The following is a 19,060-nucleotide window of genomic DNA, read 5'->3' on the forward strand; positions in this document are numbered from 1 at the left end:
GTGAAATGAGGATTAATAGTTTGTTTTTGTTTTATTATGCATTTTGTGTTCTCACCTTGTAATTTATGTTGTGAACTGCCCTATGAACTTCGGTTGAAGGGCGGTATACAAATTTAATAAATAAAAAATAAATGATGAGCAAGTAGGCTTTGGTTTGAAAGAAACTTTTAACTCCCCTGCTTTACATAGCCGGAGGAAAAGCATACATGGCGCTAGCTTGATCTTCCTCAAGAGGATGCTCATCCAATTATGGAGCCGAGAGCTTGAAAAATAGCTCTTTGATGCTGGCCTGTGGTAACCATATGCAAGGCTGTAAAGTTCTTAATGCCTTCTGGAGGCCCCCTTATATCTCCTTTGGGACAGCACCTTGAAGGGCTAGGTTTCTTTTAAATCATAGACTTGTAGAATTGGAAGGGAACCAAGGGTCTTCCAGTCCAACACCCTGCACTGCAGGAATCTAAACTAGATCTTACATGACAGATGGCTATCTAACCTTTGCTTATAAACCTCCAAGTGAAGTAAGTCCACCACCTCTTGTCTGTTCCACTGTAGAATAGCTCTTAGAGTCAGAAAATGTCTCCAGTCCATATTTTACCAGCTTCTCTGCAAGAATATCATGGGGAAATTTGTCAAAAGCCTTGCTGAAGTCAAGATACACTATGTTCACAGCATTCCCCTGATCCACCAGGCATGTAACTATGTAACTCTATGAAAAGAGAGAGAGAGAGATTTGTCTCACATGATTTGTTTTTGAGAAACACATGCTGGGTCCTAGCAATCACAGCAGCCTTTTCTCAGTGCTCACAGACCAACTGTTTAATTATGTGTTCTAAGACCTTTCCTGGTATTGAGCTTAAGTTTACCAGTCGATATTTACCTGAGTCTTCTCCCGCTCCCTTTTTTGAAGATGGGAGACAACATTTACCTGCCTCCGGTCCACAGGGACTTCACTTTTTGTCCAGGAATTCTGAAAAGGTTATACAAAGTGACTCTAAGATTACATTCGCACGCTCTGCAGCTCATCAGGCCCTGGAGATTTTAATTCATTTAAAACAACTAGGTGTTCCCTTACCACCTCTTTTCCTATCTTGGGCTTCCGTTCCCTCCTTTCATCATTGATCATGTTATCACTAGATTGGGCATTGCTTTCCTATTCAGTGAAGACAGAGGCGAAGTAGGTGTGGCACAGTTCCTGCTTCTCTCTGTCACCAAATAGCATTTCTTCATCTTCTCTACACAAGGGACCTACTACTAGCTTGTTCTTCCTCTTGCTTCAAACACAGCCAAAGAAACCTTTTATTGTTATTTTTAACCTCTTCTTGCAAAGCTGGTACAGTACTTGGTGACGATGCAAAATCTATTTTCTTTCTAAAGCATTTTAAGTGAAAGAAGCTGAAGTTTAGAGAATTGCAGTGTTGGTTGTTGGACAAATATATAAAAGGAAGATGACAACGCTTGCACCTACACTTTTTTTTAATCCTGCCCTTCCTCAAAGGGGCTCTAGCTTTTATGCTCACAGCAGCCCTGTGAGTTGGTTAGGCTGAGATGTAGAGTGAATGGCTTGAGGCTATAGGATGCTGCCTTATTCCATTAAATCATTGGTCCATCTAGTTCAATGTTGTCTAAACAGCTCTCCAGGGTTACAGACAAGGAATCTTTCTGAGACCTACCTGGGGATTGAACGTGGGACCTTTGCATGCAGTTCACTGAGCCATGGTCCTTCCTAGGTCACCTAGTGAGGTTCATGGTTGGATGGGGGATTTGAACCCAGTCTCCCTGCTCCAAGTTCAACAATCCGTCCACTACACCACGCTAGTTCTGAACTTTTTTGTGACTTGAGAAGATGATGGTGATGTGCTGCTTTGTTGAGCGGTGACATTTTCTGCCATTCAGCACCTGCATTTTCCATCCATCATCCCAAGCTTTGATGAATCTTGTGACATGGATGCACTCCCAGCAGCTTAACAGATGTTCAAGGACAAAATATTTTGCTCATAAGATATTACTTAAAATGTTAAATTTTACAGAAGGGGAAATCTTGACTGTCACTGCAGCAGATTTTTGACAAAACTTATTGTGTGGGGGGAAATATTTAAATCATAGCCTCATAGTGAATTTTTAAAAAATCAAATGTTTGCTGTAGGATTCTGAAATATTTGCTGCTGCTACTTTTTTATTTTTCTTAGCATAAAGGAGAGAGGGGAGGAGAGAGAGAGAAATCCCCTGAAGAGTAAAACAATTTTTTGTCTGCCTCATGTGCGTTCTGACAGGCTAATAAGGAAGAATGATAGTAGCAATAAAAAGGGGTCTTGGGTACATTCCTCAGATTTCACTGTTGTAAAATGATGTCCCTGTTACAAAATGACCACATAGGAACTCAAAGTGAAAGCTTAGTCCTGACTATTTGGGGAGTGTGCTGTAGTGACCTCCCTCTTTGCCGTAAAACATCCAGAGGACTCTGAGCTATCACATCAAAAGAAAGTGCTGTATTAACAGCTTTGGAGAGGGCCTTTTTAACCTAGAGGATAGAGCTGTGTGTTTTTAATTTGTGATGATTTACTACATTGAAATTGGTGTGAAATGCACAACAAATCACAGTGTCAAAAGTGGGAAGCGAATTTTATCAGCCAAAGGAAATGCGGGCTCGTGGGAATTAGCATAACTTCCTCGTAATATTGTTCACATTACAAGGTGATGGGCAAATCTGTTCTGAAAGTAAAGTCAAAGTGACAGAAAACTTCCTAAGAAGCTGATTTTATGCGTGTGCACACAAGCTGACATGTATCCCGGGTTTTAAAGCTGCCTTTGAATGGAAATTTGGCCATTGTGTGCATATATATGACCCAGGTAGACTGTGCAGAGATCTGCTTTGTCACATTAAGTTGATCCATGAGTTTAGTTATGGGAAGGGAGTGTAAGCATTAAAGGATATATTTTAGGTATTCATCTTGCAAATGTGAACTAACAAATGGGGAATTTTATATACCCATACTTAGTGAAAATAAGTACTTATGGTAAAGTATATGTAAAATGGTTCAAATATGCAGCTCAGCGTTGAAGAAACTGTCCTTGTTAGAAAGACAAACTTTGCATGCATTATCAGTTTGAGGCAACATAATCTGACACTTCAACTATATACAATATTGGATTCAGGCACGCACTTATTGAACATATGGGTTGTTGTTTTTAACTGGGAATCTGTGGGTTGCATGTAAAACTCCTAGATATCTGCTGACAGAATTAAGTGACGATTTTAAAACTACTGTACTTATCTCTATATTAGTAAGTGATATTTGTTCTCTAGAAACCTTTAAATATTTAATGCATTTTGAATTATTTGTTTCCAGAGGAAATAATGAATAATAAAAATCTAGCACAGTCTAGATAAATGAATTCTAAACTTAATGTGTCTTGTTGAAAGTACATGGATTGACTAAAGGTAAAGGGACCCCTGACCGTTAGGTCCAGTTGTGGATGACTCTGGGGTTGCAGCACTTATCTCGCTTTACTGGCCGAGGGAGCTGGCGTACAGCTTCCGGGTCATGTGGCCAGCATGACTAAGCCGCTTCTGGTGAACCAGAGCAGTGCACGGAAATGTTATTTACCTTCCTGCCGGAGTGGTACCTATTTATCCACTTGCACTTTGTGCTTTCGCACTGCTAGGTTGGCAGGAGCAGGGACCGAACAATGGGAGCTCACACCGTTAGCGGGATTCTTTTGCACTTTTCATCTGTTAGTTAATGTACCTTTCTTGGCCTAAACCAAGGAAGCACCATGCTTCCTCTATTAGACAGCAGATGCTTTTTAAAAAGAAAAAATTGTCAAGAACATAAATCAGTAAAACCTTTTAAAATGATACAATTCACTGTATTATCATTTCATATATCATGTAAAAAATCTAGCTCATGTAACTTCAAAGACTTCGGGATACTTAAAATTGTGAGAGTTGATCATTTCACCCCGGGATGGCTCCCCTTTATCACACACACAGCCCAACAAGACAATGACAATAATCCACCATCAGCATACGAATCAATATGGCTAACCTGATCCAAAACATCCACCCACCTCACTCACACATGAAAACAAAGTTCACCACACTCAACCACAAACAAACAACCACACCCTAGGCCAGAAGTTGGCAAGGTTTACCTTGCCTGGGCCGGTTCACTCCAGTAGAGATCCCTGCGTGGGCTGGATTGTGCATTCATGTGAGTTTGTGCGCCTGCAATTTCCGGTGTCTGCGTCTGCGCAGACACGATTTCCAGCATCTGTGTATGTGCAGAGGCAATTTCCGGCACCGCGGAAGTGAGTTTAGCGCAGCACATGGGGACTTGCCGAGTGGGCGGCTCAGTTCAGGGGCAGCTCGTGGGCCGGTTAAATGACCACTGTGGGCTGCTTGTGGCCCCTGGGCTTTAGGATGCCTACCCCTACCCTAGGCCAACCCCAACCTCTCTCACCACCAAAGGAACACAAGGGAATAGCAAAGAGAACCTGCACAAGCGACGCTGACATAAAACCCCACATACATTAAGTAAAATAGAAACATCGTCATCCAATCCCACCCCCACTCACCATTCCCCCTCCACCTCTTTCCCCCTTTTCTTCCTAATGTAAGTCTCAACAAATGAAACTGATCTGTAGAAAATGTAACTTTAAAAAAGAGACATTTCACATACTATTGTAAACCAAGAAATCTTCAATAAAAATATATTAAAAAGCAGGATATGCATAAGAGCTGCTCTGAAATTTCTAAGAAAAGAATATTCTGAGAAATTCCCTGAGAATTTCCTTAATAGCCAGTGGAGGCTGGTCTATTAAAGCACATGGGATACTGTCCTACCAATCTGATCCTGTCCCTAATCAGCCCCCACTTGCCTGCCTTCATTCTTCAATCGGGGGGGGGGGGCAGTACTGACTGCCAGTTTCTTGCTTCTTAATCTAAGTCTTGCCTTTGTAGATTCCGGGTGGGAGGAGGATGGGGTTCAAATTGGAAAGAGCTGCCTCTGCCTGCCATTGACTCTGGCTCCACCTACTGCTTTCCACTCCCATGGGCCCCAGCCACCACTGCTAATGACAGCCAACCTATCCATCCTGGATTTCGCTTTTAAAGCCTTTCACGCTGGTGGCCACCATCACATCTTGCGGCACAAAATTCCACAAGTCAGTTATGCATTGACTGAAATGCTGCTCTATCTGTTCTACATCACTATTCATTTCCCTTGCTCTGGCTGTGGCTGATGAGTTGTAGCCCAAATGCCTGGAGGGCACCAGGTTGGTGAAGGCTGCTCTGCATGGTGCCTTCCACGGTCTATTATCTTCTGATTGTATGTAAACACACCAAACTATGTAATTAAACCGTGGTAAAATGCAGAGCCTCCTTTTGAAAACATATTTGCCGCTTTTCCCGGATAGTTTCCTACAGCATTTCACAGTGTGCCTGCACCTTTTTTTTAATGTGTGGCAGGTTAACATCTTCTGTTACAGACAGACCCATCTGCACTGAGTAAACACTTTTGGGATGGAGGAGAAACTGTTTGAGTTCCATTATACACAGCAAAAGCTTTTACAGTGGATTAACACTGCTCTGTGTTCTCTTTACCTATTTCATCCTGCCCAAGCAATGACAAGAGAGGTCCAATTTAATATACACTCAGCTTGCTTTGAACTTTGGCAAGCATACACTCTGCAGGCTTAATGCGTTGCCAGAAGAATGAGGAAGCCATTAATAGTCAATGAGGCAACCTTTTTAAAATTCAATGGAACAGCCTTTGTTTCTCTTCCATTCTACCTGTGGATACAAAGATCTGTCACAAGTTATTTATTTATTTAAAGAAACATAAGTTGAATGCTTCAAGTCTGCCATTTGACCATAACTGGGTTTAGTTAACAGAACAAGTTTCAAATGTTTGCTTACTGGGCTGCATTGGTTAAAAAAACCTAATAGTCCATTCACATGTTGAAGCTATTTTCTGTAGACACCTGCAGCTAGATAGATTGTGTGGAGTTATTATTATGAATTATTATTATTGATTTGACTTATTAGTTGTTTTTTACAAAAGAAAAAAGCTTCTTAGAAGTCAAAAGGAGTAGCATAAAAGGCATTGTTTTACTGTGTTTTCCCTACTTCCAGGTTTGGTGTAGGCAAATTCTAGATAACATAAATGTTTATCTGCTAAGCTCTCTGTTGCACCTATGATGTTATTGCTTGACTTTATACTTGGAAGATGCTTCCCCCCCCCCTTCCTATCCTCTCTCAGACCAATTTTTTTCTCCTTCCCAAAGCTTTAGTCATTCCTGTTCAGTAGCTTGCTTGTATCCACTTTATCACACTGACAATCTGTCTGTTCTGAAAGGATTACAACTCTGTACTTCAATGCATGACATCATAGTGAGATATTGCTTAACGATCTGAGACTCTTAACATTGCCATTGCTGTGGCTTCTTGTTACTGAAAATATGTGACAGCTCTGGCCTATATGAGCTTTGCTTACATTGCACTTTTCCAGCCCATGCAGACGATTTCATGTGTTGTAAGTGACATTCATGAAACTGCTGAGGGTGCATTAAACAATGTGTAGTTGGCAGGCATCGGAGACGAGAACATGAACCTGCTTTAAGTTTCCCCATCATTTAGGCAGTGGAACAGTTCTTGACTTACATCAGTGCTGAGTATGGAACTGAAAGCCTTTGTCTTTATTGAATAATATGAAGTAGTTCAGTTGCACAGCTTTTGTGCATGGCTTTATGCAGTGGCGGAGCTTCACGTTCCGGCACTGGGTGGGGTGGGGCGGAGAGCAGGCGGGGTCAGGGCTGGCGCGCCACCCGCAGGGTATTCCATTGTTGTTGTTGTATTTATACCCCAGCCACTGTGGGCAGCTTCCAACATATATAAAAACATAATAAAACATTAAACATTTTTTAAAAACCTAATCTATACAGGGCTGCCCTCAGATGTCTTCTAAAGGTTGTACTATAGTTACTGATCTCCTTGACTTGGGGGTCACAAAACTCCATATCCTCCGAATTCTCCAGTGTAGATAGGGACGGCTTCCATAAATCCAGGACTGTCCCTGGAAAATAGGGACACTTGGAGGGTCTGCTGTAGTAATGTTAAAATGATCCCTTAAGGTCAAAACAGTTTCTTTAGTCTAGTTTTACTTTACTTTCAGTTTGTTAATACGTGGTTAATGCTCAGGCACTAGAAAAATTATCAACCCCTCTTCTCCTGGGTATGTGTGGAATTACTACAGGACCTATAAAGTAATAAATTTCTAAAGTGAGGAGATTTAACTACAGAAAGAGAGAGCCTTGTGGCTTTAAATGCCTTTGCAAGCTTGGAGAGTTAGTAGAACTGAGTGCTCCTACTAATGGTCTGTGCCTGGAGATTCTTAGCAATCTGGAGTGAGCCTTGTGACTTCTTTGCAGTATTTATCACAGAAAACCTTGATTTTTGCATAACTGTAGCATCTGTTGAGTAAAGTTTACATAACCTAATGGTGATAGTGCAGACCTTAAACAGCTGACTTCTGTGCATATTTAAACTAAAGTAATTTCACTGACTTCAGTGGGTTTTCCTCCCAATGACATGTGCAGCCTTCATCTCTGTTGATGCCCTGGTTTGTTTCCACATGGTGAAATGTACCACATGTCCATTAACCTTTTAATGCTATCAAGCTAATCAGTTCAAAGGACTTTTCAGAAACAGACCTAAAGGGTGACAGGATCCTATTGACTGGGGGAAATAATCCAATAGCGCCACCTCCAAATAGCGAGGAGCCCTGTGGGACTGAGGCTCTGACAGGAGCAGAGTAGCTGAAGTGAGTGAACAATTATCTGTCATGTTGTTTCAATAGTACATGACCTGATAGAAATATTTATTTGTGCTCTTCTTTTAAGTCCTGTCTTTTAAATCCTCTTGATAACACAGCAGAGGATGTGCCTGTTTGTTTTGGGCGAGGACCAGTTCACAGAATCAATCAAGTGTCCGTTTTCCGTCACTATACATAGCGGCTGTTATATAAGAAACAATGAAAGAAGTAGCCTCCTTAGTGCCTCAAACCCCCACCATCTCTGACCATTGGCCATCCACCAATGTCTGGAGGACCCCTCTATGTTTGGCAAACCAGATGGCTGTGTGAAGCTCACAACAAAGACGTGAGAGTTTACTTTATCACTCATGATAAAACTCTCTGTCTTGGAAGGATGGGTTTAAGCTGATCTGAAGGTGGCTCATTTCTTCCCCATAAGAGGATGGGGGGGCATAGATAGATAGATAGATAGATATAGATGATTAGATAGATAGATAGATAGATAGATAGATAGATAGATAGAGATAGATAGATAGATAGATGATAGATAGATATGTAACTACCATATTTGTTGTTCTGCATTTTAAAATGGAGAATCTTTAGCTGACAGGCAGTCTAAAAATATGGTAAAGAAATAAGCACTTAACAGAGAGATAAATGTTAATTTTGGATTGTTGCAGTAATTATTCCAATGTCTTAAGCCCGTCTTTCCAAAAAAATATATCCACCACTCTTCCCAGTTTCGTTCTGGTCATCTCTGTCACTGAAAGTGCTTTCTTTAGCCTTCTCAGATTTGCCGTGAGCTACAAGAATCACCAAAATTTTGCATATAATTCTGTTTTAGGAATATGGCTTTGAAATTTGACTGTAAGCATTCTGTCAGCTCATTATCGTACGACTCAATCAAGCTGTTTTGTATCTGAAAAAGAAAAATGGTCTTGCTTTCCCCCCGGTATTAATCTCTTTTCTCCCTCCCTTTCTTAGTAACAGATCAACTCCCAGCAATCATGATCGGATACAACGCCTAAGGCAAGAATTTCAACAGGCAAAGCAAGATGAAGATGTGGAAGATCGGAGGCGGACCTACAGTTTTGAACAACCATGGGTAAGTGCTCGTTTTCAGTCACTATATACAGCGCTGCACAAAGTCCTTAGGAATATAGGAAACTTCCTTATACCAGCTTGGACCATTGGTCCATGTAGCTTGCTATTGTTTACCACACTGGCCAGCAGTGGCTTTCCAGAGTTTTGGACAGATCATGCTTCTAGCCCTACCTGGAGATGCCCAGGATTGAAGCTGGGGTCCTTCTGCATTCAGAGCAGGTGCTCTACAGCTAAGCTACAGCGCGTCCCCTGTCTTGTGTCAGTTGTTATTCTTAATCCCTGATGCAACTTCGATTCAAGGGCCTTGGTGACCTTTAAACTCCTGACCCTTTCCTTCTCCATCTGTGGCCCAACATTCCTAATTTCATTTTGTATTGTGCTCTGCCATCTGTCAATTGTGTAAAGGGTATTGTTTGCCATGTGACAAGGCATAGCTGGGTCACATCAATGCAGACTAGCTTATCTGTCTTGCTCTTAATGCCTGTAAGGGGGTTGTGTATGCGTTATTTTCAAGAACATGATTCTTTGTGTAAGCTGTGCAGTTTCAGATAAAATATGGAGGGATTTAAGGCATTTATGTTGGACTGCGCTTGAAGAGTGCTTTTAAAAAGTGCATTAAAGATAGAACCAGCAACTACATTTTGCCAAGACGGGAAGAGATGTCCAGAAACGCATAGTTTTCCCAATCCCCCATTGACACATAGATAGCAAGCCTTTTTTTTTTAATCACCAGTATTGTTCTTTTTAATACAAAAGGGTCCCCAAGGAAGCTTACATAACAAAACACAGCTCCATTAAATCATTTAAAAAATCCAGTTTAATAATGTTGCAATTAAAACCACCAATCACGATCAATAAGCCATTAAGAGAGAGGATGTAAATGTCATATAAACACTATCAGTAATTAAACTATCGAAGGATTTATGTAATAGGAATGTTTTGATCAGGCTTCTGAAAACTAGGAGAGAGGGAGGTCTCTGACAAATATTCCCGGACAGGGATTTCTGCCATTGTGGGGGCACCACTGAAAAGCCAGTAGTTCTCGTGGTCACTACCTGAGCCTGTGAGTTGGCTCTGTCATTAGATACACTGAGGCAGCTGCCTAACGTGGCAGATGCAGTGAGGGAACACTGGCAGCCTCCTGGCTATTCCTTCTGAACTCCATTCCCCCCACAAGCTGTTCCCTTCTGTTGGAGGACAGAGCCCTTTGGGCCAATTGGGCTGCCCTGCGCCCTGTAACTGTCCTGCTGTCTCAGGTGAACTGGAGGACCCTATCCTGCCACCATTGCTGAATTAAGATTCAGTTGCCAGTCCAGTTGGGTGCAGTAGGAAAACATCGACTAAGGAGGGGCATAACCTGGCCCTTTGTCTCTGGCAACAAAATGTCTTGGCTGGCCGTGCTGAGTTGCAAAAGACACTTGAAGAAGGATGTTGATAACCTAAGTGCATGATTAGATTCTTTTGATAGTAGACATTCCTTGGGCACCTTCAACCATGCACACACACAAGAGTCTCACTGCAATGTGGTGATGGTATAATTCCAATGTGGGAAACCTTTGGCTCTCAAGATGTTGTTGAACTACAACCCCCATGAGCCTCAGCAAGCATGGCCAATGGTGAGGGATGACTGGACTTGCAGTTCAGCAACTTCTGGGAGGCCAAAGGTTCCCCACAAACCCAAATTGTCCCAAATAGACTATGAAAGCCTCTTAAGTATGCAGTACAATTCTGTGCAGATTTTTAAAAAGATTTAACATCCATGTCATCACCAGGCTACCTTAGAAATACAGAGAGCGATGACTTGTATTTCTAGCCATAAAGAAAAGAGCTATGTCATAAATATAAACCTCATATTTTGTAAATATGTATATCATATTTGTTAACCTGGAGAACATATACAACTTTTATTCAAGTTGACTTTTGTCTCCTTAAAAGCGTTTATTTTAAATCCCAGCATAACTAATGACAACAGACGTAGCCCTTAAATCAGCTACTTCTGCAACTCTATGTAAAATACTCTATATATTTTACTGTGTTTAAAATATATGGGCTTCCTTTTAAAGCTCTGTTATAAAATATGCTTGGTTCTCCCTGGAACTAATTAAATAAAATGCTTGTTTTATTTCCTTGTAAAGATAACTCAGGAACCTATTTTTATTTTCATGTATGAGGTTCCCGAAAAGGGGCAGGCATTATGTGGAGGCTTCTTCTGCTTCATCTCAGAATTTGACTGGTTAAGGGATCTTGGGGGACACTGTCTGAGAAAACTGTGCACTCAGGAGGACTTGAGAACTTAACTACCGAGGGTCATGGGCCAAAATGTTCTCTATCCAAACACCATAGCAACTTTAAACAGGCAACCTTGGCGTGCATTATACTTTCCAGCAATGAATGAGTGGGAAATTATTTAGATGACAGGCTGATTACCTCAGGAATGGAATAATTTCCTAAATTGTGGGTCAGAATGCTGACCTTTCTTTTTTTCCTCTTTCCCCTCACCAACAATGAGGGCCTCTTCCCCATTGGGCTGATCATGTAAATGAGCTTAAAGTGACAGTAATTCTGTTAAATGTATTAATTTTAATCCTGAGCCTTATTGTTCCTTTGGCTGATGGTCTGCTCCTTTATTTAAGCTGCCTGCCTGCCTGCCTGCCTGCCTCTCTCTCTCTCTCTCTCTCTCTCTCTCTCTCTCTCTCTCTCTCTCTCTCTCTCTCCCCCCCTTTCCTTGTGCATGTGTCTTTTATACAGACACATTCATTTAGATGCTCAAATTCTGGAGAAATAGGTCCATTGTACCTTTGAATTATTTTCTCCCTCTTGTGTATTCCAATCTGGGTAAGATCACTGTGCTGGGAAGGGATGAAACTATGATCTCATTCATTCTGAGAGTGTACAATATAGTTTTAGCATTGAGGAACAATAAACCCATCTCTCAAGCAGCGTATGTAACTTCAGGGTATTAACTTAAAATTATAGAGGTGCTTTTCCCAAAATGCATCCAGATGCAGTGAATACTAAGCAATGGTAAAACGCGCACACACCAGTGGTTTACTGTGAGGAAACTTCAACCGTATTCTTTGAATGCTTTCTCTTTTTTATCTCAGCATTCTTGGCTACAAGTATGACTGTAGAAAAACACAGCTGTGCAAGTGTTAAAAAGTTTTGAATTAGCCTGAGGGAACAGGTTTGTGGCACCAAGTGAAAGGGAGGGGTTGGGGGACACGAAAGAGAAAAGGCTTGGATGGACGTAAATAAAGGTTTACATCCATAAAAGTCCCTCAGATCCATGATGATACAGTGAGCTTTTTCCTCCTGATTTGAACAAAGAAGGTAATTTCCCATCCACAGAGCTTGATGAATAACAGATATGTATTAAAGAACTGGGATTCGAGAAGCCGAGAGAGATAAGTGTATGTGTGAAAACAGAAGGAAATTGGGTTTGCTGCTTATGTCTGACATATAAAAATGACTTCTGCCTGAATCACAGTTTCCAGTTCCTGGTGGATGCTTGTGTCCATATGTCTTTTCTTCGATCATAGTGGGCAGATGTCCATTTCAAATTATTCTACAACGATTCTGTTGGCAAAACCTTTACTGATGTGCTGTGGGGTTCTGGCATTTCTTCCTGGGCTTGTATATCTGCTCTGCCGATAATTAATGAACTTCTGTCCTCAAAGCAGTCAGTCCCATGACTTTCATGTATACAGACACTCTTATTCGAAACTTTAAAATGACACTTCCTGAAGAGAGTGGAGTAGAATAGTTAATGATGAGAACATGACTCAGACCAGTGAGGCTAGGGTGACAATTTATCTTTTCTCAGACATATTCCATTCTACATCATGCCAAGCCAGAGCTCTGTAGGGCCCCAGTGTTCACTCTTGCATGAGAAGGGTCTTCCATATCTGCATCCTGGGTGGGGTTTACTTGCCAGCTTATTTCTTTAAAAAGAAATACCTGGCTTTTGCCCTCTGCCCAAAGAGTTGCTCAGAGGCAATTACAAACAAATGCAAATATACATACTGCAATAACCCAGCCAACGAAGCACCAATGATCAAAGTAAAAACAGCAGCAGGGGACAAAGCAGCACTTGCTGTCAACTCCTTAAGCAGCAGCAGAATCAAAAGATAGCTTTAAAAAGGATGCTTCCAAAAAATATCAACAAAAATGCAAGCATAGATTCCCATCAGCCCCACCTGCATGGCCAATGTGTATGATGGAACTTGTAGTCCAGCAATACTTAAGAGAGCCACAGTTTCCCCATCCCTGGGTTTGAGGTATTGATTTTGGCACGACAGACGTTCAAGGAAGGGTTGTGCTGAAACTACTCATCTAGTTCAGAATATGCTAAAATGTCAAAAAGCACCATCCTTTTCCAGCACTCCTTCAGTGCTGTCCAGTGTTTCTCTATTCTTGCTGTGGCTGCTCCTTGGCACCATTTTCCTTCTTTTTCTTTGACCTCCCTCTCCTTGACTTCATTTTGCTTAATTTCAATGGCTAAGCCAGGCAATGTTATTTGCTTGACCAAGTGAACAATTATATATTATAATTGTCCGCAAAGCCATGGGAAATGAGTAAGAAATAAATAAATAAAATCTATTAGCATCTTTTAATTAAACCACAAGTTTGAAGTTGAGAAACTTCTTTCCAGATGGTAGCCAGTCCTGATTGATCTTAGCAATAGCAATTTCTAAGATGAGGAGTAACCTTGAACCTGTCACTATCTTTCAGCCTCATTTACCTCATAGGGCTGTTCTGAGAATAAAATGTGGGGGAATGTACACTGCCTTGAAGTCCTTCAAGGAAAAAGGGAGCATAAACGCAATAAGTTGATTAAACAGAAAATTGGCCTTATTTAATTGAAGGGTCTTCCATCTTTGAGCAGCCTGAAAACTTTTTAACCAAACTAGAATATTTTGGATTTAGCTCATTTGTAGTTTATTCGTGTCAATTCTAGATCACAAATATATAATAAATAAGTGATAGAGAAGTAGAATTCCAGTCCAAAATTCAACAGCTGAGTTTTACTCCTGCTGGGTTTTCATTCCAGCCCTTGATTTATATTCTGCTACCTAGGATTGGTTTGTACTGGTTCTGTGTGATGGTGACATCATATACTTACCTTAATAGGGAAAGCAAGCATTATTATATGCTAACCTAATGGTATGCAATATTGATGGCACATATTCTTTCATTATTTGTTTGAAAAAAATAAAGAATAGATGCTTTCTTATAGACTTATCCTCAATGTCAGACTAACAATGATGTTTTGAAAGACATATACAACCCAAGTTATACCCAACATTCTATTTTATACAATTAATAAGCATTACTGATGAATTAATGAAACAACAGGTGGGGGCATCATTAATTCATTATTCCACTTTATGTAGCAATTGCATCAGTTCTAAACCTTCAAAATGACATCTCCAGAAATATATTTTGGCTATGTAACTCTTTTCAACAAGTTATAAACTGATTTTACATCATAAAAAGGTAAAGGGTAAAGGGACCCCTGACCATTAGGTCCAGTCATGACCCACTCTCGGGTTGCGGCGCTCATCTCGCTTTGTTGGCCAAGGGAGCCAGCGTACAGCTTCTGGATCATGTGGCCAGCAGGACTAAGCCGCTTCTGGCAAACCAGAGCAGCACATGGAAACGCCGTTTACCTTCCCGCCAGAGCGGTACCTATTTATCTACTTGCACTTAAAATGCGTCCCATTTTACATCATAACTCCTAATAAATTATTATCATAAAAAAAATCTTATTTTTCCTAATTATCTTAATATGTCTTGTTGATGAAATCCTTGTTAGTCTGTCACATTAACCAAAATATTGCATAGCGTTGTAAACCTAATAAAAATCACCAGCTACAACCAACTATAGAAGAGAACTTGATCGGGGGGAAAGAAAGACAGAGAGAAAGAATGCAATTTGTTGTTCATTGAAACCAAAATATGCCCAATGAACTAATGATTTTGGATCTACTAAATATGAAATACATTATGATATATGAGGCAGTATATAAATATATACTGTAAAGAATCATTATTATATTACAGAAGACTAACATACTCATTGTGCCATAAGATTTTGTGAACTAGAGACTATTTCATAAGATGCCATCCAGATAATTTCCATCCAGCCTCTTACAGTGACCTTTCTGCCCTTTCCCACATAGTGGCTACCCCCCCCCCCACTTTTTTTTACCATAATGCACAAGTTGATCACACTATTTCTTGATGTTTCATCTTTAGACAGTAAATAAGAGGTTGTACCTCTAATTTCTTCAACTACATCCTTCCAAAACTCCTGAATATTCTTGTTCATGCATAACATTTGCATTTGATTGCAACTGTTCTAATATTGTACATGTGCCGTCTACTGAGATCTTAAAGAACCACCACAATAAGGATCTCATATCGTCATGTTGTGCACGCCAACCTTCTTCTTCAGCTTCCTTTTCTCCTGTGCTTTCCTTAACAAATCTTCAAAGCCATAACGATCATTTCACTTAAGGGTCATTGTGAAAGACACAAACATATATTTATTTGTATAATGCAGCCTTGGGTGTTACGGCAGCCCTGACCGCTATTTGATTTACAAGGTCAGCACTTGTCATGCATCTCCTCACAGACAAGGCTGAAGTTCTTTGTAATTTGCACAGTTAAGACGCAGGCAGCTTTGTTTGATAGCTTTAAAGAATTATGATAATTATACTTTGTCTTGTGATGCCCTGTTTGTACAGGTGTTAACTAGTTTCAGAGTTATACTCTGAGCACACAGTTTGTGTCCCAATACAGGGAAATATATTTTTCCACTTTGAGGGGGTGGGGGTATTTTCCATCTCTCGTATGTCGTATATTGTTGCCAAGATTAAAAATTGTGTGCAGATGCGAGATGAAACTGATGTGAAGTAATTTTCTTAAAATGCATTGTCAGGCCATTTACAAAGTGGCAGTGTGTTAAATATTTGGAGGGGGCAGTTGTCTAGGAATTTCCATTTGTCAGCTGTGAAACGTATTTTCCAACCTAAGTGCATTAAGTGCAGATAGAACTTTGGGGGTGTTTATTTGTTGGCTAGGATTTATTTATTTACTTTCCACCATAAGCACCCTCAAAGTTGTTTAAAAGTATGTGTAACATGGAACAGCAATGATTTTTTTAAAACAGAAAAAGCTGAAACAGTAATTGTCAAATATAAAGCTAACATTAAAAACATATAAATGATGGTGCTATGCACACATTATCCCCATGTCGTCCCTGACCCTGCAGTATTTGTTGATCTAAAGTGTGTTCAGCTGGAATACTTATAGCTCACTTTGCCCCAAAAAATGTCCTCCTGAAGAGCTCATGGTCTGCATGTGTTCACAGATGGAGCATTCTCAGGTCACCTCCGATTGAGACCGACTGAACGACTTTGCAGGGCTGTGCAATCTTCTCCCCGTGTTTGTCTTTGAATGAAATGCTTTAGCTGTGATCCCTACATTGAAGGGGGTTGGAACTAGAACACCCTCAAAAGAAGGCCTACAGTGCCAGGCCTTTTCATATGGGAGAAACCATCTTACTTTCTTTGGATTGGAAAGGGGAGACACACTAATAAGAATTTAGGTTTGCCAGTATGAACTGATAATGAAACACACATGGAGGCATGTGAAACCAACCCTACTTAGGCATAGTTCCTTCTAGTGGCTAAAAAAGAACATTGGAGTCAGTCAAGCTCTGCATGGATGGTGTTTTATCATTTATTCATTCTGGTACACTAATACCCTTCTCCTTTCTTCCAACATGGAACTCAAGACCAAGGTTCCCAGGTCTTCAGTTTATACATTTACCAGACCCAAATCTGCTTAGCTTCACCAAGATGGCTGCGTTATGTTTCCTCAGACTTCAAAGCTAAGACTATAAAATATGCCAGCCACTTGATTTGAGCAGCGCCAAAAACAACTTAGTCCCTCATAGCTGTGTCCAGTGACTGATCTACAAATGCAGCCACTTTGACTCTGTTCATATAAGTATTTGTATGATAACCTTGTCCTAAAATAGGTAGAACCTTTCCATACTTCTGGAATCCTGCAGATAGTCCAAATTTTATCTATTAAGTTAAAGAACCTAAAGCATTTATAATAAGGGGGGGTATCTCTTGAAAATATTTCTACTGGAGTTTTTCTGCCATTTCTATCTCTCAAATACATTTTGTAGTATTTTTTAAGGGTATGTCTGTAAATTGTCTTGGAGCAAACATGTTGAAGGTGATTCACAAATTAATACACTCATAATAATGGTTTAAACAGTTCATTTTGGTTGCTAATGAAAGCATTTTAAAAATTGTGTCTTTGCAGAAAAATAGCATTATTTATCATTCTGAATGCTATTGTTGCTGGTTTTTAAAAAACTCACCATGTGAAATTTTTGCTTTTCCTATCCTAGCCAAGTTCAAAGTCATACTCGCAGAGTGGCAGGCATTCTGTATCGGTCGAGGTTCAGATGCAGAAGCAGCGTCAAGAAGAAAGGGAGAGTTTCCAGCAAGCTCAGCGGCAATACAGTTCATTACCCAGGTACGGCAAATGTCTAAAGTGATCTGGCAAATTCATGCCTGAAGCCAGTTTATTCAAAAAATGGTGTCTTCTTTATTAAGAGGAGTCCTCTGTTATGAATGGTGCAGCTTGCAGTTCTCCCATAGAATCCCAGGAAGTGTCATTTAGCTCTCACAGAGCTATGTTCTCAAACACCTATAGCAAACTGCAGGTGCTTTAGAGGAAGTTGAGTGCTTTAAATATATGGTATGTATGCAGCTCTGGGCAACAAAGATAAATCTCAAGAAATTTTATTGTATTCAAAGAGAATTAGCAGACTTCCCATAATATGTTAATAGCAGTGCTTTATTCCTTAAAAAAAGGGGGGGGTTACAGGTACTCTCATTTTCCTTCTCATATTGAAATACTGTCCCTCAATGAGGCCAAACTTATATTTACAAAATGTTTAGGGGTATGCGTCCCCCCCAGAAAAAAAGCACTGGTTAACAGAATCAGTTGGCACAGACTTTCATAAGCAACACAGTAAGAATGGGCCACTGGGGGAAGTTTAAAACTAATAAAGGAGTTAAAACTAATCCACAAGTTGTCAGTTCTAAAAGCATGTATAGAAATGCATAGCTAGGATGCAGAAAGTAGGTGAGGAGAAAGAGGGTCTGTCTGCCCACAGCAATGAAGAGAAAAAATTACAAAACATAAGCCTTAAGGGCTACAGAGGTGTGTTTGTGTGGAAAAGATAAGGAAAGGAAGGAAGGAAGAGGGATACAAGTATGTTATTGAGGGGAGTTTGGGGGTGATTAGTAAGGGGAAAGGCAAATACTTTGGTTCTGGAGCCAACAGTGTGAGTGATGTGACTTTCTTAATGGAAGCAGGGGGAGATAGAAAGAAAAGCAGGGGGGGGTGAATTCAGTGAAGACATTAGAAGTGGTTTGTGAGCGTGCAAGAGAGAAATGTATTTGCTGAACAAAGTTTTGAGAAGAGAGAGAGGCCATTTTGAAAGCGGCAAGGGAAGCATGGGGAAGGAGAAAAATCTGTTGCTTCGTTCAAAGTACTGACTCGGAGTATTTTGCTATGGTAAGGGATGCAGAGGAGAATTTGGTAGTATTTCCTAGAACCATCCTAGCAGTGCTTTTGTTCTAGAAAAAAAGGTGCCAATACTGAGTACCCTCAAGTATCCCCCAGAAAAAAAGCACTACATCCTAGTACAGTGGTACCTCGGTTTTCAAACGTCTCCATTGATGAACATTTCAGTTTTCAAACGCAGTAAACCCGGAAGTAAAAGCTTCGGTTTTCGAACACACCTCAGAAGTCGAACATGCGATGTAGCTTTTGTATTGAGTTTTCCGTATTGAGGCTTCTGTATTGAGTTTTTGGTTTTCGAACGTTTCAGAACTTGAACTCTTTTCCGGAACGGATTAGGTTCGAAAACTGAGGTACCACTGTATATCAAAAATAGCAAAATGAGGGGGGGGGGGAGGACTTCCAGAAAAGGAGAAGTAGTATAAGGGAGGGTTATAAGACCCATTCTGTGTAGAACATACATAATTATTTGTAACTGTATACCAGGTGAGAGGAGAATTGGCATGAATGTCACAAATTGCAACCTCAAT

The 19,060-nt window shown here is 40.5% G+C and overlaps 1 protein-coding gene across 6 annotated transcripts in view; it reads left to right on the top strand.

Annotated features, from left to right (window-relative positions):
• Positions 1-19,060, top strand: part of PARD3 (par-3 family cell polarity regulator) — a 547,141-nt gene that overhangs the window by 519,243 nt on the left and 8,838 nt on the right. For all 6 annotated transcript variants that reach the window (XM_077936774.1, XM_028749990.2, XM_028749991.2 and 3 more), the window contains 2 exons: positions 8,796-8,916; positions 17,347-17,474. In XM_077936774.1, coding sequence (XP_077792900.1) covers positions 8,796-8,916; positions 17,347-17,474 — 249 coding nt within the window. The remainder of the gene's footprint in view (positions 1-8,795; positions 8,917-17,346; positions 17,475-19,060) is intronic.

This window comes from Podarcis muralis, chromosome 12 (assembly GCF_964188315.1).
Source record: "Podarcis muralis chromosome 12, rPodMur119.hap1.1, whole genome shotgun sequence".
NCBI lineage: Eukaryota > Metazoa > Chordata > Lepidosauria > Squamata > Lacertidae > Podarcis > Podarcis muralis.